Raw genomic sequence first — 19,782 nt, 5'->3', positions numbered from 1 at the left:
AATTTTTTTACTGCCATGAAATCCTCTTTTGGAGCTTTGTCTTGGGAGTTAAGCTGGGAGTAAAGTGTTTCATGTGTGTACTGCACTACCTGGAGCCACATACTGTCTAGACAGGATGGATTTACCAATAATACAACATAGACGAGTGTTGGGACTTTATTAAACATTTTTAAGTAACAACAATGATAAGGTGTACAGCAAGTAAACCATTGTCTTTCATAGGAAGAAATCAATTCCTTTGGTCACATGTCAAACCTTGTATTGTTGCTGAAATGTAACACTCCAAATATTCCCACATGCATTCAACTGCATTTAGTCAGAAGCTATGCTATAAAAAAAAAAATGGTTTGTATCAAGTTGACACCAACATAAGCATTAGATGTGGTTACCGTTGAGGACAGGACAAAAGCGTAATGTTTTTTTTTAATATACATTTATTTATCATGTTAAAGTTTACCATTGTATAACAGCCAATCAGTTAAACACTCAGTTCACCATTTTCTGGTACAAAATGACCATGAAAACAGACAGACAGACAAGGGTATATGAAGTCAAACAACATTTTTAATTCAAGCCCTACCCCCTCCACAATATGTCTATACCAGCCCAGGGCCTCTGACTCACAGCCATTGAGCATTTCCCCTTCTAGCTTCAGCGCTGAAGGTCTATGTTATTTGCATCAGTTCAGTCTTGTATTTTGAAGATGTAAATTTGTGTTTTTAGAGGACGGGGGCAAATTGACCTGATACCCCACCCCCCGTCCCCCGTCCCCCCCCCCACTACCCTGTCACACATAGCCTTGGATGTGTGAAAATCCTCTTCTTTTTTATTTTGCTTCATCTATTCCTTTCTTTCTCTCACTCCAGTGAGAAATGAACTTCATGTACGCAGGATAACCATTGTAAGAAGACCTGCAAGATCAACCACAAAGAGTGAGCTCAAACTGAATAACTGTAGCCATTTGAGCACTAAAGGATTCTAACTTAGCTTATCACAAGGTCTTAAGAAGACGCATTACAGGAGAGGTCCTTAATAGTCAAACCAATGTAATTTAGGCTAGTCATAACATGTAGTTTGCGTGCTCACCTAGAACATAAGCAGCTACAAGTTTTTTGTTAACACTTAAGTGGAGGTAGACAGGCACGGTGGATTCTTGCTCCCCCAGGGTAGGGAGCATGAGGGCAGCCATACACACCAATCCCAGCAGCACGGTCAGGAGACTGGGCCCTCCTGACACAACCCGGCTCTCTGTTTAAACACAGGGAAACAGACAGCAACGCTTTACCAAGTCCATGACTGACTTGCATTGCAAATGACTAAATGCATTGGTGTTTGGCGCCATCTAGTGACAAGAGAAGGAGCCAACGTTTTTGGACAAACCCTTTTACCACAACCACTGTTACATTGCTGCATAGTCGTCCAGAAAGGAATCTCACTCAAAAAGGGGCTTGCCTTACCTGTCTGGAATGCAGTCTGTTCAAAGAACACACTGTCGGCCAGCTGCACCTTCAGCCTGCCCTCTTCCTCCTGAGGACGGGGGCTGGGGGGTTCCTGGGCCGCCGAGGGCCGCAGCGTGGCCGTCACCTCCTTCCGGCCCAGGGCCTTCCTCTGACTCTGCTCCGACACTTGCAGCCGGAACTTATCATACACCCCATAGTGGCAGGGCCGTACATCTCTGTGTCGGATCACTCTGAGAGGAGAGTGATGCCATAGAAACGTTAGAATAATGCTTTAGCCTTGTGTGTTCCGTTTTGGAATGTTGGAAGACAAAGAGAAGGTTCACTTGAGCACTAACAGGTTGATTCTGTTCCATTACTCACATGTCAACACAGCACTGTGGTTTGACCGCTCCGGTGGCATCCACCACGGTATACTTGTTTGGCGCTGTGCATAGCACTGAAGGGGAGAAGACATGCGTAGAGGTTGGGTTTAAGGTATGGATATCCAGACGTGTTCTGTATGTAATACAATCAAACTAAAAAGCAGATTTTTACTGCAATTTCACCGACCTTTGAACTTGAGTGCGAACTCATAGGGGTTGTAGAGGGTGAGCACCTGCTTGTGGGACGTCTGCTCATCGGCATAGAAGACAAGCTCTGTGGGGAACACGAACACGGGAAGGCTTCCTTCCACAAGCTCCGGCTGTCGGCCCTGCTGCTGCTGCATTGGCTCCAGCTGAGCTCTCTTCTGCTCCCCTGTCTCTCGTCCTCTGTTTGGCAGGGCAGCGTCTCTCTCTCGGGGAGATGTGCAGGTGTTTGACCTCCACTCTGGCTCAATGGGCCTTCCCACTCTCAGCTCCTTAAGGGCATGGTGTGGTCCTGCTTTGTGGACAACACAGAAAAGGATGGGTCACTCGAAACTCAAGACTGAAGATCGTGGGTAGCAAATATGACGTAAGAGTAGAAAATAAAAAGTGTAACATGGCTATAATAGCTAGATTTGAGTAGCATTGGGCTGTTGTGACAAGCACTCAGATCTTGTGTCTGGTTAGTATCACTTGTTCTTCAGTTGCATTTCACTCCACGTGGCTAGTCACGTGAACATGTTTACTTGAAGAACCATCTCGCTCACTCCGACATATCCGAGGTTGTGTGGTGTCGCAACATTATACAACTTACACAAGTTGGCTGAACACTGGACAATAACAGAGACCGCCTTTTAAACATGACGACTTAGCCTAACCTGTAACATATACTTAACAAACACGTTATTATGTGAGATTTAAAAATATTACTTTATGTTCATGAAACATTAAACTTCTTTTTTTCTTTTACATGAACCTAGGAGAGGGATTTGTGCTAACAGCTGGTTCGCTATTGACCAATGGCTTACACTAATGAAAATGTTTCCACAATAAAGACAGGCAACTCATTAGTAACGTAAAACAAGCTTGTAACCTAACCTTAACTTGAGAACGACACTCACTAGGTAGGCTACTGACGAGCGTATCGAAATGTAAGCTAAAATAAATTCTATCACACATCGTCATGTACAGAAAATTGGCAAAGACCTATCAAACAAATGTCATTGCTAGCTAGCAACATCGTTCTAACATGGGACAAACATGAAATGCGTCTGTCATAAGCTAGCTAGCACTAGCCAGCTATCAAAACAAAGACCCAGACAGACAACAACTGCTGGCAAGCTGACATGCAATTACAAATAGCTACGCTACTGTAGCTAGCTTATCTGGCAGGCGTTGTCATGTAAACGATTTAAAGCGAGTGAATGTAACTTCAGCTGAATAACCATTAGATGTATTCGAAATGCTGCTTTACCTTTTCGCCGTCAATTTATAAGGGTTGCTTTAGGCACGTTAGGCTACTGTTTTGATGATCCCACCCTGTTTTTTTTCTCTCGCTCTGTTCTTTGTCAATACACTGCAGATCACGCGGTGAATGCTGGGATACTGGAGGCAAAGGAATTCCGCCAGAGTAGATTCATTACGTCATTAATGTCACCGCTCCATAACTAAAATAATCATGATTCTAAGCGCTTTTCGAGTTGTGTATGAGCCTAGTTGTGAGCATAACCTACTTGGATACAAACGACTCAGCAAGACACCCATTTTGTCAATGAAAATAAATTCACTCAGATAAAAAGTTGCAACCATTTCATCTGTTATACAGGGCAGTAGCTTACATATCTCTCTCGGTCTCCTAAGAACATTAATATATGGCCAGTGATCTATTTAAATGTACTCAAATTTGTTTCTGACAGAACATTCACAAAGCAAAAGGCCTGAAAGAAATAGGGACACTGACTGTCGCTTAATTGCCACCACTTAAGAGGCCTGAAACGTTAGTGGTGGAATTGGGGAATGCATTTAATTGTATTGTCGGTCACATTGTGTGAGATCTGGCTTTCAAGTTTATACTTGATCTGTTGTGAATGTCATCAATGATTATGCAACCAAGCTTTCTAACCTATAAATGGATGTAGCCTTCTGTACAGGCTCGTGGGCTGGTTGCTCACACATATGCAAGTAGACACTGGACAAACACGATCCACATTGAGCAAGCAAATCAGAAGGCGGGCGTTGTTAAGAAAAAAAACGGATATCTTAAAAGGAAATATAGAAACGATATACCAGTACTTCCTCAGACAACGCTTCCTTAGAGTAATTGCAAAGACTAACAGGAGCCACCATGTTAGCTCAGTTTAAGCTACTGTTACGAGGATGTGGGCACGTAATAATGGCCCGAGTTTTAACAATAACATGGCGCTTCGAGGTGCTCTAGCTTTCATGGGTAGATTTAAAGGAAGGCAAATTAATTGTAAAGAAAAAAAAGTGTAGGCTACCGTACAGCAACAACATTCCCCACCCCCACCAGGGCGGCAAAAGGGAACCAGAGTACGCAGCGTAGCATTTCATGTTCACAATTACACTGTATTCTAGAGAGTATTGCAGATTATCACTAGATGTAGCCTACAGTTTATAGACATAAGTCAAATGGAAATATTTTGAGACAAATATCGCTTCGAAACAACAAAGACAACATAAGCGTCCATAACTAAATATGATTACATTTGCTCTGTAGGCTATAGTGTAACTACTGCGCTCAGCTGTACTGAGTAGCTAGAAGGCGGATAAGAAAACGGTCTCGACCTCATTACATATTTATACACGGTAGGGAGTGGCCACTGTGAACAGGCTCAGCCAATACAATGATGGCGATGGGACGAAGGCGTTTCACTCTGTTCAGAACACAGAACTTCAACAGCGCGAGCCCAGTAGAGCTTGGGAAAGACAGATAGTCAGGCAGCGGCAAGGGGTGGCTGTACGACCCTCTTCTGGGGGGGTCTGATTATAACAAAATATATACACACATATGTGCATGCCCTGGCCGCAAGATAGGTCATATGACGATAATAGGTATTTTAGAAAGCATATAGCTGTATATCTATAGGCCTACATTTAAGATGCCTATTTTACTTTTCCTGATAGACACGTCCGCTTCTATGAATCAGCGCACTTATTTGGGTACGTCGTATCTGGACATTGCTAAAGGCGCGGTTGAGATCTTTATGAAGGTAAAGAATAATTTTACCCCGACTTTTTTTCCACAATAGCGATATGCCTGAATGGAGTAAAGTCCCTTCGACACGTTAATATGTACTGTATGATTTTCTTTTGACAGCTGCGTGCCCGAGACCCGGCTAGTAGAGGCGACAGGTACATGCTAGTTACATTCGATGATCCGCCATACGGAGTTAAGGTAATTCATAATTAAATATTTCATGTGACTAGGCGCAGATATTTTTCTGTCAATGAGACTCTACTGTCCCTCTGGTTTCTAGCCGCGGGTTGGCTGGCCTCCCGGTGGTGAAAACGGCTATTTTGTTAAAATACCCGCAGACCCGGAGCAGCGCTGCCTCTAAACATAGCAGACATTTTGCTTTTGTGTTGGGAAAGCTCTCGGGCGCTGAGATGGAGGCGGAGAGATTTATTATCTGTCATGACGTCTCTTTTTTATTGTAGTGGATTGGCCAAGTAACCTGCACATCTTCTCATGCCCTCCCCTTACACCCGCTCTATGGCTGACCTCCATGCACTCACTTCCATTGGCCAATGTGGACTGGGCAACTCTAACTTACTTCATGTGATACACCCTCTTTCCTCATCTTAATATTATGTAGGCGTTCACACAACATATATTTACGTCTAAATACGAGTTTACATCACAAGTTGTTATCTGTTTTAACGGTCATTATTAGCTCATTACTAGTTTAGAAAACGCCCTTGCATTTATGTTTTTTGTCACAGCCCCCCCCCCCCCCCCCCCCCCACACACACACACACACACACGCACACGCACGCACACACACACACACACACACACCATAACTTGCTCCACCCTCAGCTTGATAAACAGTGATCCTTGAAAAGAAATAGTGAAGCCAACCCCATGACAATCATTAAATAAGGCACGGAGAGTCATTAGATCAAGTTTAAGCTTACAAGTACAACTGTCTCGTGGCATTGTAATGTACAAGTTGAAAGCACATAAGGACTCGCCCTGAGGATTTTAAAAACAAGAATGTTCTCTTCCACACAATAGTAATGGATAAGGTGGGAAGAGACCTTTTCAAATGTCACATACCTTTAAACCATACCAACCATGTGATTTTAAACTCCCACAGGCGCATGTTCACATTGCTTTGAACTGAGTCTTAAGTGAATAATTAAAAATACATAGCATACACTTGATTGAAAATGATTGATACTTCAATAGCCTCACATTTATGCTGCTTAGGTGTTGAAGGCACGGCCTGCAGCTTTATGTAGCTAAAGGAGAGCTGTATTTGTCGTTTGACTTTGACAGTGTGTTAGTGGTTCATTCCCTCGCAGTTCATTAGCTCGCTCTCTCTGGCAGGTGGCCAGGCATCCTCCAGGGGGCTTTTCTTCTCCTCCTACACCCCCACCCCCTTCACCTCCCACCCCCTTCACCTCCCACCCACCCTCAACCCTCCATGAATACACCCACATCCTCTCTCCCACATATTGCGAGGATAAAGGATACATTACCTAAAATGTTATTTTGCTGTCCGTACATGCCAGTTTTGGTGCCTTTTCCGATGTGAAATGTCTCAAGGCGGCCATGCACCATGAGCTGTGTTCATAGCCTAGCACATGTAGGAAGGATCCCCCTGAATGTGGGCCTGTTCACTACCAGACAGGCAGGGACGGCTCAACATCTAACGGTTGTGAATGTGTTGTGGGGTGTTATGGCATCCGACCACTGGATTTGTGGACTTCCACTGAGAGACTCTTTAGCCCCGCTTCATTATTCATGACATATTCAGCAGCTAAACAGAGTGGAGATCCATGGAGACGCTAGCTGAGACAATGCTGTCTTTCCGTCTCTCTAGTCTGAGCTCACTTGTTGTTCTGCTCAAGGACCAGAGGAACGTCATTCTTCCTTCTGCCTGCCCTGCTGCTGACATTTTTTTCCACTTGGACTTCCTTCTCTCTCTTTTACTTCACACTTCTTTCGTCTTTGGCATAACATGTTACTAGGCAGATGGCATTCTCTGTTTACTGGTGTGTGGCTCTCATCCACCACTTATGAGTCAACTGGTGCCTAACAGGTCCATGGGAATGCGAGAGTTGTTTTTGTTGTGTTTGGTTGGGTGAGGTTTACAAATGTGAAACACTGGAGCTCTAATCATACAGGCATGTGTTAGCTGCCCGGATCTATCTTGGTCCTGTGTGTCTGGGGAGCTGTCTTTTATGCCTGTGACAGGTACATTCTGATACTTACTTGATAATAAACACTCTTTTCCTCTCATAATTGCTCTCACGCAAAGTTGTCATCTCTTATCTGGCTCTGCGTTGAAGTCAAGTAGTCGGAACCTCAAGAGCATTCCTGTCACAGGCAGGAGAATCCAGCTGCATATCCTGCCAGCGCTCCGGTGGCAGTGACCCTCCCTCTCCTGGGCTCTGTCTCATGCAGCCTCGACCAGCTGCAGCCTATAGACAGCTCCCCAGGCTAAGATGGAAGCAGCACACTCCTACTGTTGAGAACATTATTGCACCCTTCGTCCCGAATTGCCGTCCTGTCAAGTTTAGTTTCTGTCTATAGAAGGACCATAGGAACCAGTTTGTATTTACAGTAGGATGCTTCCTCACTGGGCCTTAAACAGAGCAGCTTATCTTTTTTTTTAAATAAGACCGACAGTACATGGCCGTTGTCCTGATGTAATGCTTTTAAAAACACACTAATACAAATGGCATGATCTAATACTGGAAGACAGCGGTGACAGAGACAGGAAAGCCCCCATGACCCCTCGTCTGTGCCCATGTCACTAGCTTACACTATTGGCTATTAACGGATGTGCTGTTACAGTGAGCACAGCCCACTGCATTACAGTGTCACTGTGCTAATACAATACAGCCACTATGCTGATCTCCATGCATTAGCCTACATTTCCATGGCCATGAATACAGCAACACACTGCTGGAGCACAGCTCTCCCTGGGCCCTCTTCTGTCTCTTCCCTGTCGACCTTCTATCTTGTTTACTCTTAGTTGCCAGCTCAGACAAGGTTATGATAAAAGGAGGAACCCTGATTGCACGCTTGCAGGCAATGAATTGTTTATGTGGAAGAAAAGGAGAGTCAAGCAGGAAAGAAACTGAAATATAGTGTTGTCTGAATTATTGAGTGTGAGGAAGTCCTAGGAGTTGAATTGCCTGACAGCAGGATTTTAGTTTTCAGTCACTTCTCAAAAAAGAAAGGTGGCTCCAGATTCCACTCGGTGGTTTGCGTGTGTGTGTGTTAGTTGTGTCTGTGCTGACTACAGTATATGTTATTGTGGTTTTTTATATGGGTTAGTCCCATTAACTCAGTCATGGAATGTGGTTTGCATTGATTTCATGTTTTTTTGTGTGCTTTGCTTTCGCTCCTTGAACACATTCCTTCTTTAACTTGTTTCACTCTTTTGCGCTCTCTCTCTCTTTCTCTCTATCGCCTCCTTTCATTCTCAAAGAAGCATGGTAGCACTACCAAAACTGGTAAGCTGTGGGTCATCCTTAGATTAAGCATAAGGCTGTAACTGTAAGGTACTTGACCTCCCTGGAGACCAGGAGCAGCCAGCCAGCCAGCCAGCCAGCCAGCACGGCAGCCAGCCAGCCAGGCAGCAGCCACACACTCACAGTTAGCTACTCTCCCATGGGAAGCACTTTTCTCCCCATGGATAGTCAGCACTGGGAGATGTTATTCTGAGAGAGTTATTAGTGTCTAGGACTTCTAGTAGGGCTTTGTACACATCAGACATGTTCAAGGCGAACAATAACATATTTTAATTGAATCTCTCTACCTGGTAATATCATGTACACAAGCAGATCATACTGGCCATTCAGGCATTCTGTCTCGCAAACTGAGCCCAATTTCTAATATGAGATATTGTGAGCCTCAGTGCTCTGGGGTCAAGGTAATTTGATGCTGTCTGAGTGTGTGTCTGTGTATGATGTGTGGTTGTTTACGAGGGGATGTTTATGCCTGTTCATGGTGTTGTGTGACGTCAGGTTGGCTCCCTCCGAGAGTGTGTTGCTGTGAGTGTGATGTGACACAGGATCCGTGTGGGTTTCAGGCGGGCTGGAAGGAGAACCATGCTACCTTCATGAGTGAGCTGAAGAACCTGCAGGCGTCTGGTCTGACCACACTGGGCCACGCTCTCCGCACAGCGTTTGACCTGATGAACCTCAACCGCCTCGTCTCTGGCATCGACAACTATGGACAGGTAGGCGTGTGAACACACACACACCTTCTAGACCTTTTCAACTGCGTTCCATTTCCACCCTCCCCTAACAGTTCCCCCTTTATAATGGTTTCATTCTTTTATTACCTCCTTTAGATTAGATGATCATTTATTCATATCATGTTAGAAATGACTACTAGATCATCAACAAGTTAGTGCATGCCGAGTTAGGTAACATCCAATCGGAGCTCACTCCACCGTGGCTTGTATCAGTCGTTATCAGCACTCCATCCTCGCACATTGTTTCTCCGAACCTTTGCCTGAAAGCTATGATGGATTAACACACTTGAGAGGGTTAGGCTAGTGGTGTGCATCAGGAGTGTAAATCTACTTAGGTATTCTCCCAGTAAGTGTGGAAGAGAGAACGCTGACCCCTACAGTACAGAGGAAGAGCTGGTCTCTGTCCTCAAAGACTCACACAAGGACACTAATTCTCCTCCCCCCCCCCCTCCTCCCTCTCCTCCTCCTCTTCCTCCTCCACCTCCTCCCCTCCTCCCCCTCCCCCCCCCTCCTCCCCCTCCTCCCCCTACTCCTCCCCCCCCCCCCTCCTCCCCCTCCCCCTCCTCCTCCTCTTCCTCCTCCTCCTCCTCCCCTCCTTATGCTCCCCTTCCTCCTCTCCCAGCATGACCAGCAGTTGAGCATCGAACAGCAGAACAGGGGGCAGTGCAGAACTCAGTACCCATACCCCCTCTGGATGAATAGAATGTATCTGTAGTGCATGTTTGAACTGGTTGTCGTTCCTGACAATGTCATTGTAAAGGTCTACATAAGAGTAATGGGCTGTCTGAATGTAGGTGAATGTCATTCATGATCAGGGACATTTCCCAGTGCCGTGCAGAAGGGCCGCTTGCTGACTGTACATCTCAATCTGCCTGCGTGGCTGAGCTCTGTAGACACAGAAGCCAGTGCAACAGTAACCCACATTGAATGGAGCATTTGAAAGTGTTTGAACTCCGACTGTCTTTTCCCCTCAGGGCCGTAACCCGTTCTTCCTGGAGCCGTCTGTGATCATCACCATCACGGACGGGAACAAGCTGACACACAGCTCGGGCGTGCCTGACGAGGTGACAGCAGTCTCCTGTCATCTGACAGACACCCAAAGACGCCAGCTCAAAACCAGAGGCTGAAACCTGTCTGTCCGTCTCAGCCTCTGAGACCTATACGTTGAAAATACCCCTAGACTTCATTGGAGCCACAGTGTGTCCCGTCTCCTTGTATGCATGAAATGGGTATAGCTCGGTGGGAGAGCATTTGCCTGCAGACGTCCCAGGTTCAAATCCCCATATCTGCTTTGCTTTCGGATAGAAGCATTTGCTTTTTCAAGTGTATGGACATGGTAGTAGGTCAGGGGGAAAAAGCGACAAGGGGAAACACTGCTTGACCTTGACATGTTTCATGTTATCATGTACACTACCTCACCCTCTCCTTTATGTACTCCCTGACTTCCCCAGCTGCACCTGCCCCTGAACTCTCCTCTGCCGGGCAGCGAGCTGACCAAGGAGCCTTTCCGCTGGGACCAGCGTCTCTTTGCCCTGGTGCTCCGCCTGCCCGGGGCCTCCACGCCCGACAGCGAGCAGCTGGGCAGCGTCCCCACGGACGAGTCTGCCATCACTCAGATGTGCGAGGTCACCGGAGGTAGGGAGGAGGAGGAGGCCATTAGGGATTTATTCAGAACAGCTTTTTAGCTGTAAAGAAGACTGATTTTCAGCCATATCTTTTCCTGATTTGTAAGCACCCTGTTTTAGGACCACAACTGTCCTGCTCTCTACCTCTCTGCTGTTTATGACACTGCAGTGCTAATGGTGTCTGGAGTCATTTATAATGCAACACATGTAATGTTCTCATTGACTGGGTATTTATTCTGCAACACTGACTCTCATGCATTCTTAGTGTGTATTCTCTGCCAGAGGAGGAAACACAGCGACTCTCTCTCCTCTCCATCTCTCACTCCTCTCTCCTCTCCATCTCTCAGGACGGTCGTACTGTGTACGGACTCAGAGGATGCTGAACCAGTGTCTGGAGTCTCTGGTCCAGAAGGTTCTGAGCGGCGTCGTCATTAACTTTGAGAAGACAGGGCCGGACCCGCCTCCGATTGGTGAAGGTAAGGGGGTGGGCCGGGCTGAGTTTGCATTTGCTGGTTGCATCTCAAGGTGACTCAGTCTGAAGGTAGTTGACTGATGTGCAGCACACAGCTGTCTCACAGTCTTCTGAAAAAAGAGGGACTCATTTGAATGCTCCGCAAACATTTCCTTCCTTTCAATATTCCGTTGAGAAATCCCGAACCCACAAGTCGTTCACCGAAAGTAGGAATTGATGAGACTATTGAGATGGGGCTCACATCTGTGTTAGTGTTGTATGGTTGAGAGGCTGCCTCTCTCACTGTGTCCGTTTGTGGTTCAACAGATGGTGTGGTGGACCCGGTCCGACCCGTGTCGTCCTTCAGTCCGCAGCCCTGGCACAGCTGCCACAAGCTCATCTACGTACGGCCCAACCCCAAGACAGGGGTGCCCGTTGGCCACTGGCCCATCCCAGAGTCCTTCTGGCCGGACCAGAACTCCCCTACTCTGGTGAGTGGAGGGTGGAAACTGCACTCATTTTTTACATCTGACCTGACCACCAAAGAGAGGCCCCATTAGTTTCTCATTAGTCCCCCTCATTACACATTATGAAGGATATTAACCTGAATGGGAGAGTGACCATTTAGCCACTGCAGAGTGCATACTACTGCTGGGCTGCTCTAAATTCAAATGGCTTGGATAATAGGTAGTCATGCTCTCCTCACTGTTGCTTTCTGGGGGCTGTATTTCTCCTGACCACTGGCCTGAGGGCAAGACTGACTGCTAGCAGACAGAAGCCTTTGAACGATCCATCATAGGGTTTTATACTCTCTAATCTATTTTTGTTCCCTGCTGCCCTACCCAGATAAGGTTTGAGTTGAGAGAGATAAAAGTTCTAGACAGTAAATACTCAGTGTTCCTCTGTCCATCCGCTCTTCCCCAAGCCGCCCCGCTCTTCCCACCCTGTGGTGCGCTTCTCCTGCGTGGACTGTGAGCCCATGGTGATTGACAAGCTACCCTTTGACAAGTACGAGCTGGAGCCTTCGCCCCTCACCCAGTACATCCTGGAGAGGAAGTCTCCTCACATGTGCTGGCAGGTAAAGTAAACACACACGCAAGCAAGCAAGCAAGCAAGCAAGCAACAACTGCCGGCATCCACTAGCTTTTTGGAGTATGTTTTATACATGTCAGTCAGAGCTTGATCTCATTCTCCTCCTGCCCCCCCCTCAATCTCCAGGTGTTTGTCAACAGCAGTGGGAAGCACAGTGACCTGTCTGAGCCCTTTGGCTACTTGAAAGCCAGCACCACTCTCACCTGTGTCAACCTGTTTGTCATGCCTTACAACTACCCTGTTCTCCTGCCACTACTCGGTAAAGGATACTTGCACCAGTGGAGTATTTTGCATAGTGATATCTCCTCTGCATCCCTCCCTCATTTTCCTCTATATCTCTTCACAGATGACCTGTTTAAAGTGCATAAACTGAAGCCAAACCCTAAATGGCGGCAGGCATTCGAGATGTACCTGAAGACCATGCCTCCTTACTTTCTCTTGGTAACGCATGGAGCCACATCTCGTCTCTGTACCTATCATGTCTGTGCCTGTATCGATACAGGAACAACCCTAAACTCTCTCTCTCTCTCTCTCTCTCTCTCTCTCTCTCTCTCTCTCTCTCGTGTCTGTCTCTCTCTCTCTCTACTTCTCTGTCTCTTTCTGTCTTCCTCTTAATTAACAGCCCTTGAAGAAAGCCCTGAGGATGATGGGAGCACCCAACCTGATCTCAGACAACATGGACTGTGGCCTCAGCTACAGTGTCATCTCCTACCTAAAGAAACTCAGCCAGCAGGTCAGGCCGACCCCATCCTTCCTCAGTCTCCACACCAGAGCGGCGTCTGTGTAGCCTACAACACATCCACACACATACATGTGCAGCTGGTGTAATACAAGTTTGTTTTCATGTCTATCTTCAGGCTAAGATGGAATCAGATCGTTTGATTGTGTCCGTCGGGAAGAGGCCTCCCCAGGAGACGGGGATCAAAGTGAAGAACCACTCCAGCGCCTTGTCCCTGGCCCACCGCAAGGACTTCAAACAGCTGCTCCAGGGGATCACCGGGGAGATGCCCCTGCGCCTCGCAGACATCAACTTCAAAGAGTTTGCCGGCTTTCAGATAGCGCTGCTCAACAAGGTACGGGAGGCGGGAGGCTGGTGTGGTGCTCTGTGGCTGTGAGGGCAGTGAGAGGGACAACTGGGAGAGGGAGGGGCTGTTTGGGCTCTCACTGGAGTTCTGTTGCTTTCTCTCCTCAGGACCTGAAGCCACAGGCTTACCGGAACGCCTATGACATCCCCAGACGGAACCTTCTAGATCAGCTGACACGTATGCGCTCCAACCTGCTGCGGACTACTCAGAAGCTCATCAGAGGACAAGATGAAGGTACATAGTTAGATGAATAGATACATGGGTAATTTGGAAGATCCCTTGGGGGAGATGGGGATGGGCCTAATAGTGTTGTTCTCCGAAGCCCAATTAAAACAGTATCCCAATGAGGATGAATGACCTTGAGGTGGTTTTAATGGGCCTACTTCCTTGTTATTAGACTACCTTCACAGTATCCCAGTGGCACAGATGGGGAACTATCAAGAGTACCTTAAGCTGATGCCTTCCCCTTTGAGGGAGATCGACCCCGACCAACCCAAACGCCTGCACACATTCGGAAACCCCTTCAAACAGGACAAGAAGGTACCAGCACTCGTGAATAACGAGCGAACACACTTCCATGTACGCGTGACACGTTTCTAATGCCTAAATACAAACAATGACGGATCTCGTCTTTCATCCGACAGGGGATGATGATAGACGAAGCGGACGAGTTCGTAACGGGGCCCCAGAACAAGAAGAGGGCCGGCGGTGATCCCAATCTGGGCTCCGCCCTGAAGAGGAGGCGGAGCATGTCTCCTCTGCTGCGCCGGCCACAGACTCCACCCATCATCACCAACCATGTGCTGGGGAAGGGGCCGGCGGGGGCCCTGGGACAGGCGGGACTCATCAAGCCCATCCCACTGCACAAAGGTGGGGAAGAGATAAGGCATCTACAGGATAGGACCGAAAAGTCAACCTTGAATGGGGTATACGGGGAGATCAGAGGGCTTGACAATGTGCAAAGTTATCTGACTAAGGTTTATGGTATGTATAGTATAGTGTAGTAGTATTAAGATTAATTACATTAGGATGATGCAGGATGCAAAAAAAACGATGTCTATTTAATCATGCGGTTCCTCCCCCTGGCCACGTAGTGAAGCGTCCTCTTCTCTCCCCCCAGGAGCGGAGGGCAACAGTGTGTTGGCCATCGACAGTAATGGGGAGGGGGGTCTGGGGGATGATCCAGGGGACAGCTGGCCTGCAGAGGTGGACGGCGAGGGAGGGAGCCCAGCTTCGCTCCCCCTGGACGAACGGGAAGGAATGTGTGATGGGGACAGTGGGGAGGACAGGGGCGAGATGGAGGACAGGCTGGACGAGGACGGGCTGGACGAACGGCCCTCTGAGAGGGAGCAGAACTGCAGCGGTCTGAGCCCCCCAGGCCAGGAGGAGGAGCTAGGAGACGCTGAAGCGGACCTGGCCATGCCGGGGACCGTGGTGGTGATGCCACTAGATGGCAGCAACGCAGAGCTGCGCACGCGAGTTATCAAGGAGGTCCGGAAACCTGGACGTAGTGAGTTTAATCTGATTTGTGGATTGCTAACACCACACACATACATACAGTAAATTTAATTCAGACAATGTTGTAATGTAGTGTCATCATTGAATAGAGATGTCTGATGGAATTTAAACTAGGTCAGTATAGATCAGTAACTATTCCCCATGCAAATCTATACAGTTAACGCCTATATCTGTTACCATCTGGACCTGGGTTTCACCCTTTGTGTGCTTGTGATCGCTCTTAGACTACGAGACCATATTCCAGCTCCTGCAGGAGGTGAAAGGTCCTGTGACGGTACAGAGGTATTTTATTCATCACGCCATCAAAGAGGCTGCCAGGTAAACCCCACTAGCCACACTCAGGGAAAACTACACAGAGCTATGCTAACTCAGAACACTAAGTGACACTGTGTTGACAGACCAACATGGACATTTTCAGATAAGTACATTTTTCTGTCCTCTACCCCCCCCCCCCCCTCCCCCCCCCCTCCCCCCCCCCCCCCACAGGTTTAAGAAGCGGGTGCTCATCCAGCAGTTGGAGACCGCCCTTGAGGAGATTGAGGAGAGGCGCTTGTTGTCTGCCCGTCTCAACAACGACCATGGGAGATAGTGACGAGGACAGGGTACCCAGCAAGACTGGACACAAACTCAAAACTCCCAATGTGGAAAACACTGCCACAACGGCACAAACCATCTCATAGACCTGCTAGCCTGGTCTGGGAGAGAGAACAGGAGTGGTGAAGGGGATTGGAGAGGGACAAACATGGGACGAGGAGTCTCCATGATGTGGGCTGAAGTCATTGTCCTTGTGCTGTGACTTTGTGCTTGCACAGCTCCCTCCCAGGGGTGAAAGGTTGGGGGCTTTACCCTGGGAGAAGGCCACAGGATTGAGCCTGAAGGAAGACCAATCAGCTAAGACTTTGAATGTAATCCTCTCTACGCTGACGGCTGCCAGTGGTGACCATGTGACTCCGGTCTGTCTACAAACATGAATTCATTCACACAGATATTGTCTGAACTGTTCAATCAGGTATGGCACACACGGTGCAGATAGAACATTGTAGGACAGGGGACAGGATTTGTCATGTGAGGCATGCATTGGAACTCATATTAACATGATTTCTGAACATGATTAGGACTAACTGCAGCAAGCTGCAGGGCTCATTGCAGTTCAAAGCAATAAAGACCTTTAGGTTAAGCGCTAGTGTAATGTTCAAAACACATTTGAAGAATTAAACTGTGTACTGTGTACTGACTTAATAACCTGAGTCTCACATGAGAAATCTGATCTACCTCAACTCTTTTGATTGTGTTGTTCATGTGTGTGTGTACTGCATGGATGAACAGGGCCGGGGTCCAATTAGAGGTGGGCCTAATGCATCCTCAGTAGATCTGTTGTCTTAGCGAGATGACCTGAAAGCAATGTTTTATGGAGCCCAACATGACTCAAAGCAATAGTTCTTGTCAAGTCTTATATGCTCAGTTGCTTGTGGGCCTTGGGGAGTCAGACGTGATAAAACGCCACCTGTTTGGTCCATCTCCAGGACCTAGAGCCCAGCCTATTATAAACTCCTCCTCTCCTTTGGCTCCTCACAATCTCTCCATTGATTCTCTCCTTGAATAACTGTTGGGGCAAGTAAAACCCCTGCTCCCCCAGTCACCTGTTCTACAACTGGGACAGCTGGTTAGCCACCACCTGCTTCATGGCATCCTGTTGACAAACACAGGCTGCTCAGTTCTTTTCTGATGTGTCCATGGAGTTTGTTTTTACATGAAAGATATGTATACTACTTTGTAATGTTCATAAAGAACATAGAATATTTTTGGATGTTGTTCATACCTGAACATAAAAATATATTATTTTGAAAGAAAAGTTGTATAAAACCAATTTTATAAATGGTTATATATGATGAAAATTTTATGAGGTTTTTAAAAATAAATATATAAACACAAAACAATGCTGTTGAAATACTTTGTGGCTATCTATTTTAAGTATTGCAGAGTTCTCAAGAAAGTCCACGTTACATTCTTATGGATCAAATTGAAAAGAGCTTAAGTCTGAATATTACAAAATATAATTGTGTCTAAACATATTTCGATATTTGGGCTTGAAGATAACCTTATTGATGGTGTTCCGTGGTTGTGTACTCATGCATTTTTTCTATCAATTATTGGAATTCAAATGTCCACAGGACACATGGTAAAATCTCTGAATGATTTTTATTAAGTTAAAAACAATCTGAGTCTTAACAAAATGAAAAAAATGAAAACATTGCCCAAGCAAATGTACCATTAGTCTCTACAGTGTTCACAGTATCATTAGATTTGCTGTAACACTTCCTCTGCTTTCATCCCCTCCAGGCTTGGATTCGGTGGTTTCCATTACCACAACTCTGTATTGCAATAATTTGTTCATAGCTACCTTTGAAGCCTCCTTCACATCTCAGGGAGACGGTGTGATGGTCATGGAATTCTCTCCCTCCGAGTAAGTAAAGGCTTATCACCTCATAAGATAAATCTTATTTCAGCAGAAAACATGAAATACATAGTTGCTCAAGACAGCTGTTCAAGATGAATGTGTGGCAAATAAAACAAACATTCTCTATACCCTTAGTCCAATAACAAATAACATTACCCCGAAGCAACTTGGAAGGGGTAGGACTAGGGATAGATGTTTCAACTGACTAGCAATCAAAATTATGTACAAACAAACCTGCCTTGAAATTGAAGGGGTTGGCACAGTCAAGAGTTAAATATTGTAACCACTTTTATGGAAAGAGATGCACAGCATATTGTACAGCATATTAATATATGTACAAAGACAAATTAAAAGGAGGGGCGAGGGTAATTCCCTTGGATCTAAACCAAAAAGCTTATCTGTGCACAGAAAAAACTAAATGACATGTGGGCAGGAAAAGGCCAGTCTCAGTGCAAATGCTCCAGCTTGCGTAGCCGCAGAGGATTGGAAGGCAGGGCCTGTTGGTTTGGGGCTGTGGAAGCTTCTTGGTCCGGGCTACGGAAGAGCACCCGGCCTCTGTGGTTGAACAGGTAGAAAGACGGGTGGTTCTTCAACGTGTCAAATGTCCTAGAGGTGGGAAGAAAGTCATTATTGAACATTCTACTTCACTGTAGAATCAACCACATGTACCTCAACCACATGTCGACAGGATAAATGTAGGATGCCTGGTGGGTAATTGATGCTTACTTGTTTTTCAGTTCCGATGACGCATCCATGTCTTTGAACTCTCCAGCAATGTGGACTATACCATAGCACGTCAAAACAAATGCTAAAAAAGTCTGCAAGACAATCTGCAAAATAAAAGGAATTGTTATCATAAATACTAGACATCTCATTCAGAGCCCAAATGGTCTAATGTTGTAGTGCTACAGTGGTAAATAAAGATTTCTTACATCTATTGGTAGGGTTTCATTCTCCTTTTCTGTTAAACGCATGTAGGATCGATCTGTTGAGAAGTAGAAAAGAGACAATAAGCAAACAATGACATTTTCCTTTATCACAGCACACCTTCATGCCATGATGTAATCGTTCAAATTGTGGCCAATTGTCTGAACTGCAGCATTTTGCTACTGGCAATGGTAACGTTACAATGTATTTAATACATCTTTGATTCGCCTCAGATGCTGCAGGATTGGTTAGCGTTTTCGTAGGTGTACCAAGGCAAGAGGCATCACCGTGCAAGCTTGTTGTACGCAGTAACTGGCTAGTGACAATGACAGGCCGCAATTGTTCACAGCTTGACCGAAATATAACGGATTGTACCCTAAGCTTAAAGGAAATTCAAGAATACGTTCGTTTCTTTTTCACATGTAATACTTACGCTGTGCCGCTGAAAAAGCTGCATGGGCCAAGGCAAAAAGACCAAATCCGACTACACCTTTCCAAAAAGACGAAGCCATCTTCAACGGTAGTAGTGTGATTCTCCCTTCGACAGATGAAACTAACTTCCGGTTGCGTATTTCCGAAGATTTTCAAAATAAAAATCTATTGTACTTCTCGTTTTTTATTGATCTTGTGTAATATGACACAATTTGTATATCACATATCGCATTACAAAGGTATTTAGTAGGCTAAATACAATAACATAAAAAAAACTTCTTTCTTTTGCATTATCTGTTTCTATCATGTCCATGTTGATTGCTACTTTTAAACGTCACTGAGTGATAACGGACACAGTTAATTTAGCAATGTTAATAAAAAAAAACTACAAAAGAAAAATAACAACCGTCCAGAAGACGTGTTCCGTTTTATTACATACCCACTTTTATTTTGATCAAAAAAATCACGTAAAACCGGAAACTATGCCGAATAGGTTTGTAGGAGTTATTCATCCTTCATACCTCCGACCCTCCTCTATTTGGCCATCTCTAAATCTGATCATCATCTGATTGTGACAGCCCGTGCAAAAATAATCATGCCCCAGTCAAGATATAGAAATTATTTTTTCTAAGAGAGAAAGCAATATTGCATTTTTCTTAAAAGCTAAACTGGGTTCATTCAAAGTGTCGGTCTTTACTTCTGTAATAAAAATTCTCGCAAATGAAAACCAAAACTCGCCGAGTACGTTTCCTTCCTCCACACCATACCTATGGAATGGATATATTTCGTTTAGTAAAGAATAGCTCACACCTCCCTCCCTTACTGTACCTCACAATTTGATGCCTTTTCTAAGTTCCATCACCTTGACTTTTGTTATTTCAACACCACGTGTTTTAGAGGACAAATAGTTTATTTTCAATTTCATGTAAAGAC

General features: G+C 45.9%; 3 protein-coding genes across 4 annotated transcripts; 1 reads left to right on the top strand and 2 right to left on the bottom strand.

Annotated features, from left to right (window-relative positions):
• Positions 1–140: 140 nt before the first annotated feature.
• On the bottom strand, positions 141–3,409 carry mospd1 (motile sperm domain containing 1). Of its 2 annotated transcripts, none has more exons than XM_047019257.1 (6): positions 3,279–3,409; positions 2,010–2,321; positions 1,821–1,896; positions 1,458–1,690; positions 1,087–1,248; positions 141–911 (listed from the first exon to the last, which is right to left on the bottom strand). In XM_047019257.1, exons 2-6 carry the CDS (start codon positions 2,164–2,166, stop codon positions 880–882), a joined length of 660 nt encoding a protein of 219 aa, XP_046875213.1. In that variant the 5' UTR covers positions 2,167–2,321; positions 3,279–3,409; the 3' UTR covers positions 141–879. The 2 variants fall into 2 exon arrangements, with proteins under 2 accessions (XP_046875213.1, XP_046875206.1); XM_047019250.1 differs by having other exon boundaries at positions 2,010–2,318.
• A 1,309-nt stretch (positions 3,410–4,718) lies between these two features.
• Positions 4,719–16,955, top strand: ints6l (integrator complex subunit 6 like). Its single transcript, XM_047022191.1, has 18 exons — positions 4,719–5,034; positions 5,142–5,219; positions 9,094–9,243; positions 10,236–10,325; positions 10,713–10,896; positions 11,234–11,362; positions 11,665–11,828; positions 12,263–12,415; positions 12,556–12,688; positions 12,776–12,870; positions 13,052–13,162; positions 13,287–13,502; positions 13,622–13,748; positions 13,912–14,054; positions 14,159–14,384; positions 14,635–15,024; positions 15,257–15,350; positions 15,519–16,955. The coding sequence occupies exons 1-18, from the start codon at positions 4,924–4,926 to the stop codon at positions 15,619–15,621; spliced, it is 2,697 nt and encodes an 898-aa protein (XP_046878147.1). The 5' UTR covers positions 4,719–4,923; the 3' UTR covers positions 15,622–16,955.
• A 257-nt stretch (positions 16,956–17,212) lies between these two features.
• Positions 17,213–18,979, bottom strand: mmgt1 (membrane magnesium transporter 1). Its single transcript, XM_047019936.1, has 4 exons — positions 18,851–18,979; positions 18,423–18,475; positions 18,217–18,320; positions 17,213–18,096 (listed from the first exon to the last, which is right to left on the bottom strand). The coding sequence occupies exons 1-4, from the start codon at positions 18,927–18,929 to the stop codon at positions 17,937–17,939; spliced, it is 396 nt and encodes a 131-aa protein (XP_046875892.1). The 5' UTR covers positions 18,930–18,979; the 3' UTR covers positions 17,213–17,936.
• Positions 18,980–19,782: the final 803 nt, after the last annotated feature.

This window comes from Hypomesus transpacificus, chromosome 1 (assembly GCF_021917145.1).
Source record: "Hypomesus transpacificus isolate Combined female chromosome 1, fHypTra1, whole genome shotgun sequence".
NCBI lineage: Eukaryota > Metazoa > Chordata > Actinopteri > Osmeriformes > Osmeridae > Hypomesus > Hypomesus transpacificus.
Note: the sequence above shows the minus strand (reverse complement) of the source record. Positions and strands in the feature narration are given on the sequence as shown.

Excerpts from the sequence above, each read along its gene's own strand:
- mospd1 (XM_047019257.1), bottom strand. The coding sequence starts at position 2,166 with ATGCAGCAGCAGCAGGGCCGACAGCCGGAGCTTGTGGAAGGAAGCCTT. Across the intron at positions 1,897-2,009 it reads GTTCGCACTCAAGTTCAAAG|TGCTATGCACAGCGCCAAAC; the intron begins GTCGGTGAAATT and ends TCTCCCCTTCAG. Across the intron at positions 1,691-1,820 it reads CCACAGTGCTGTGTTGACAT|AGTGATCCGACACAGAGATG; the intron begins GTGAGTAATGGA and ends CTCTCCTCTCAG.
- ints6l (XM_047022191.1), top strand. The coding sequence starts at position 4,924 with ATGCCTATTTTACTTTTCCTGATAGACACGTCCGCTTCTATGAATCAG. Across the intron at positions 5,035-5,141 it reads CGGTTGAGATCTTTATGAAG|CTGCGTGCCCGAGACCCGGC; the intron begins GTAAAGAATAAT and ends TTCTTTTGACAG. Across the intron at positions 12,689-12,775 it reads TGTTCTCCTGCCACTACTCG|ATGACCTGTTTAAAGTGCAT; the intron begins GTAAAGGATACT and ends ATCTCTTCACAG.
- mmgt1 (XM_047019936.1), bottom strand. The coding sequence starts at position 18,929 with ATGGCTTCGTCTTTTTGGAAAGGTGTAGTCGGATTTGGTCTTTTTGCC. Across the intron at positions 18,476-18,850 it reads AGCTTTTTCAGCGGCACAGC|ATCGATCCTACATGCGTTTA; the intron begins GTAAGTATTACA and ends ACTTCTCAACAG. Across the intron at positions 18,097-18,216 it reads TCATCGGAACTGAAAAACAA|GACATTTGACACGTTGAAGA; the intron begins GTAAGCATCAAT and ends TCCCACCTCTAG.